We start from the raw sequence: 4,039 nt of genomic DNA on the forward strand, positions 1-4,039 counted from the left end.
TCAAAACCCCATAGGGAATCATTACACAGTAAGGTCGGCCAGGTCATACCCATAGCCTCCGCAGTCTCGCGACCCCCCCAAATCCTCGCCCCCAAGACCCCGATTTCTGCCCGCGCTCCCCCCCCCACGTCGAGCCCCGCAGACGCCATATAAGACCCCCCCCCCTCCCAATAATCCACCTTTATTAGCCGAGCCGTGGCCCAGCTCGTGTGCCTCTGCATGTGCCCCCCCCAGCCCCATCCAGCAGCGGGCTATCAGCAGCGGGGGCAAAAGCCAGGGGGGGGCGGAGCCTGTAAATCCCCCTCTTGATTGACAGCTCTCCTCCAATCAGAGACAAGGGGGTCGTGCCAGAGCCAATGAGTGGTGGCGGAAGGGGCGGGGCCAGAGAAGGGGGGGGGAGGGGAGGTGGGGCCCGGTCTGGGGGGTAAAAGAAAGGAAAGAAAAAGAGGGCAGAGAGAAGGGGCGGCCCAGGGTCTGGGGGGGAAGAGAAAGGGGGATGAGAGAACATAGAAACCTCCATAGGAACCCATAGATCTCTCTCTGGAGGAAGAAATTAAAGGGATTTTGGGGTGGTTTGGGGATATTTGGGGGGTGGGGGGGAGGCTGGGTGAGAGATTGAAAGGGATTTGGGGGGGAAAAGGGGCATTTTGGGGTCAGAAAAAGCAGATTTGGGGCTAAAAAAGGGAGATTTGGGGTCAGAGAGGGGTGATCTGGGGTCAGAATGGGCAGATTTGGGCTCAGAATGGGCAGATTTGGGGTTAGAATGGGGTCTCTATGGGTCCCTATGTGTCTCTATGGGTCTCTATTGGTCTCAGTGGGTCTCTATGTGTCTCTATGGCTCCTCTATAGGTCTCTATGTGTCTCTATGGGTCCCTATGGGTCTCTATGTGTCTCTATGGGTCCCTATGTATCTCTATGGCTCCTCAATGTATCTCTATGTGTCCCTATGGGTCCCTACGGGTCCCTATGTGTCCCTATGTGTCCCTATGGGTCTCTATGGGTCTCTATGTGTCTCTACGGGTCTCTCCGTGTCCCTATGGGTCCCTATGTGTCCCTATGAGTCTCTATGGGGTTCTATGGGTCTCTACGCGTCCCTATGGGTCTCTATGTGTCCCTATGGGTCCCTATGGGTCTCTATGGGGTTCTATGGGTCTCTATGGGTCCCTATGTGTCCCTATGGGTCTCTATGGGTCCCTATGTTTCTCTATGGGTCCCTTTGGCTCCTCTATGGTTCCTCAATGGGTCTCTATGTGTCTCTATGGCTCCTCAATGTGTTTCTATGGGTCTCTATGGGTCCCTATGTGTCAATATGGCTCCTCAATGTGTCTCCATGTGTCTCTATGTGTCTCTATGGGGTCTCTATGTGTCCCTATGTGTCCCTATGTGTCTCTATGGGTCTCTATGGGGTCTGTGTGTCCCTATGGGGTCTCTATGGGGTTTCTATGGTTCTCTATGGGTCCCTATGTGTCTCTATGTGTCCCTATGTGTCTCTATGGCTCCTCTATGTGTCCCTATGTGTCTCTATGTGTCTCTATGGGTCTCTATGGGTCCCTATGGGTCTCTATGGGGTCCCTAAGGGTCTCTATGGGGATCTATGGGGTCTCTATGGGGTTATACAGGGGATCTATGTGTCTCTATATGTCTCTATGTGTCCCTATGTGTCCCTATGTGTCTCTATGGGTCCTTATGGCTCCTCAATGTGTCTCTATGGATCCCTATGTGTCTCTATGGGTCTCTACAGCTCCTCTATGGGTCTCTATGTGTCTCTATGGCTCCTCTATGTGTCTCTATGTGTCTCTATGTGTCCCTATGTGTCTCTATGGGTCTCTATGGGGTCTGTGTGTCCCTATGGGGTCTCTATGGGGTTTCTATGGGTCTCTATGTGTCCCTATGTGTCCCTATGTGTCTCTATGGGTCTCTATGTGTCTCAATGTGTCTCTATGGGTCCCACCTGCCCCCAGTATCTGTTGACCAGCATTAAGGTGGCATCGTCCGTGGCCTGTCTCTTCTCCAGCTTCTCGATCCTCTCCCTCAGTTCGTCCTCCACGGCCTGACGCTGCTCCAGCCGCTCGGCCAGCTTCTTGTTCTTGAACTGCAGCACCTTCAGGTCCATCTCCTCCTGTATGGGGGGGATAGGGGGTTATATGGGGTATTATAGGATGATATGAAGGGATATGGGGGGTATAGGGTTGATATGGGGGGATATATGGGGGAATATGGGGGGAGTTATGGGGGATATGGGGAGGATATTAGGGGATATGGGGGGATTAGCTGGGGGGGATATGGGCGTTAGAGGGGGGGATATTGGGGGGGGGCAAGGGGGTTTATGGGGGATATGGGGGGTTATAAGGGGTGTTATAAAGGCGGGATATAGGGGGATATGAGGGTGTTATGGGGTGTTATAGGGGGTGTTATGGGGGGATATGGGGGGATAATGGTGTGTTATATAGGGGGATATGGGGGGATTATGGGTGATTAGGGGGGTTTAGGGGGTTATATGGGGTGTTATGGGGGGGATGGGGTGTTATAAGGGGGCTATGGGGGATATGGGGGGATATAGGGAATATGGGGGGTTAGGGGTTTATAAGGGGGTGTTATAGGGGGTGTTATAGGGGGATATGGGGGAATATGGGGTGTTATAGGGGGCTATGGGGGGTTATGGGGTGTTATAGGGAGTGTTATGGGGGGATATGGGGGGATATGGGGATATGGGGGTGAATGGGGGCGATATGGGGGGATATAGGGGGTTTATGGGTGTTATGGGGGGGAATAAGGGGGGTATAGTGGGGATATGGGGGGTTACAGGGGGCTATTCGGGGGGATATGGGAGTGTTATAGGGGGGCTATGGGGGCTATGGGGGATAGGGGGGTTATAAGGGGTATGGGGGCGATATGGGGGGGATATGGGGGACTAGGAAGGTTAGGGGGGTAGTATGGGGGTTTAGGGGCTATGGGGAGATATGGGGGGGATAACGGGTTGATATGGGGGGCTATGGGGGGTTATAGGGGGATATGGGGTGAAAATAGGGGGCCTATGGGGTGCATGGGTGGCTATGGTGAACTGCAGCACCTTCAGGTCCATCTCCATCCTGTAATGGGGGGTCATACGGGGGTTTAATGGGGGGTTTATAGGGGGATACTGGGGTGTTATAGCAGGGTTATATGGGGTGTTATAAGGGGGTTATGGGGGTGTTATAGGGGGCTATGGGGGGTATAGGGGGATATGGGGGGTATAGGGGGTTATACAGGGATATAGGGGGATATGGGGGGGAATACTGGGGGGATATTGGGGGTGTTATAAGGGGTATGGGGCGATATGGGGGAAATATAGGGGGATATGGCGGGTGTTATAGGGGGATGGGGGGGATATGGGGGGTTCGGGGGTGTTTATAAGGGGGTTTTATAATCGGGGGAAATATGGGGGGGGTTAGGGGGTGTGTATAATGGGGGAGATATGGGGGGATATGGGGTGTTATTAAGGAAGGTTGTTATAGGGGGATAGCACTGGGGGATACTGGTGAACTGCAGCACCCTTCAGGTCCCATCTCCTCCTGTAGTGGGGGGTATAGGGCCGGGTTAATAAATGTGGAGACATGGGGGATATGGGGGGAAGTATGGGGGGTCAATGATGGGGCGTTATGGGGGGATATATGGGGGGATATGGGGGGTGTATCTGAGGGCTATGGGGTGCATGGGGGGATATGCGGTGGTTCGAGGGCTATTGGGCGTATTGGGGTGCATGGGGCTGGGGATCATGGGGGACTATGGAAAAGTTATGGGGGTATAATGGGGTGTTATAGGGGGTTATGGGGGATAGTCGGGGGTGTTATAGGGGGGTTATGGGGGGTTAATGGGGTGTGTAAGGGGGTGTTATAAGGGGGATATGGGAATAGTGGGGTGGTTATCTGGGTGGTGGGGGTGGGGTTGTTGTGGTGTGGTTTGTGTGGGGTGGGTGGGGGTGTGTGTTTGGTTGTTGGTTGTTGTGGGGGTGGTGGTTTGTGGGGTTGTCGGGGCTAATGGGGGTTATGGGGTGTTAAGG

At 53.9% G+C, this 4,039-nt stretch overlaps 1 protein-coding gene across 1 annotated transcript in view; it reads right to left on the reverse strand.

Moving 5' to 3' along the window:
- Nucleotides 1–1,912: 1,912 nt before the first annotated feature.
- The window catches only part of LOC107307275 (E3 ubiquitin-protein ligase BRE1B-like), a 4,124-nt gene continuing 1,997 nt past the window's right edge, over nucleotides 1,913–4,039 (reverse strand). The window contains exon 2 of the mRNA XM_015850769.2: nucleotides 1,913–2,119. Coding sequence (XP_015706255.1) covers nucleotides 1,928–2,119 — 192 coding nt within the window. The 3' untranslated portion in view covers nucleotides 1,913–1,927. The remainder of the gene's footprint in view (nucleotides 2,120–4,039) is intronic.

Source organism: Coturnix japonica, unplaced genomic scaffold (genome assembly GCF_001577835.2).
Source record: "Coturnix japonica isolate 7356 unplaced genomic scaffold, Coturnix japonica 2.1 chrUnrandom528, whole genome shotgun sequence".
Classification (NCBI taxonomy): Eukaryota; Metazoa; Chordata; class Aves; order Galliformes; family Phasianidae; genus Coturnix; species Coturnix japonica.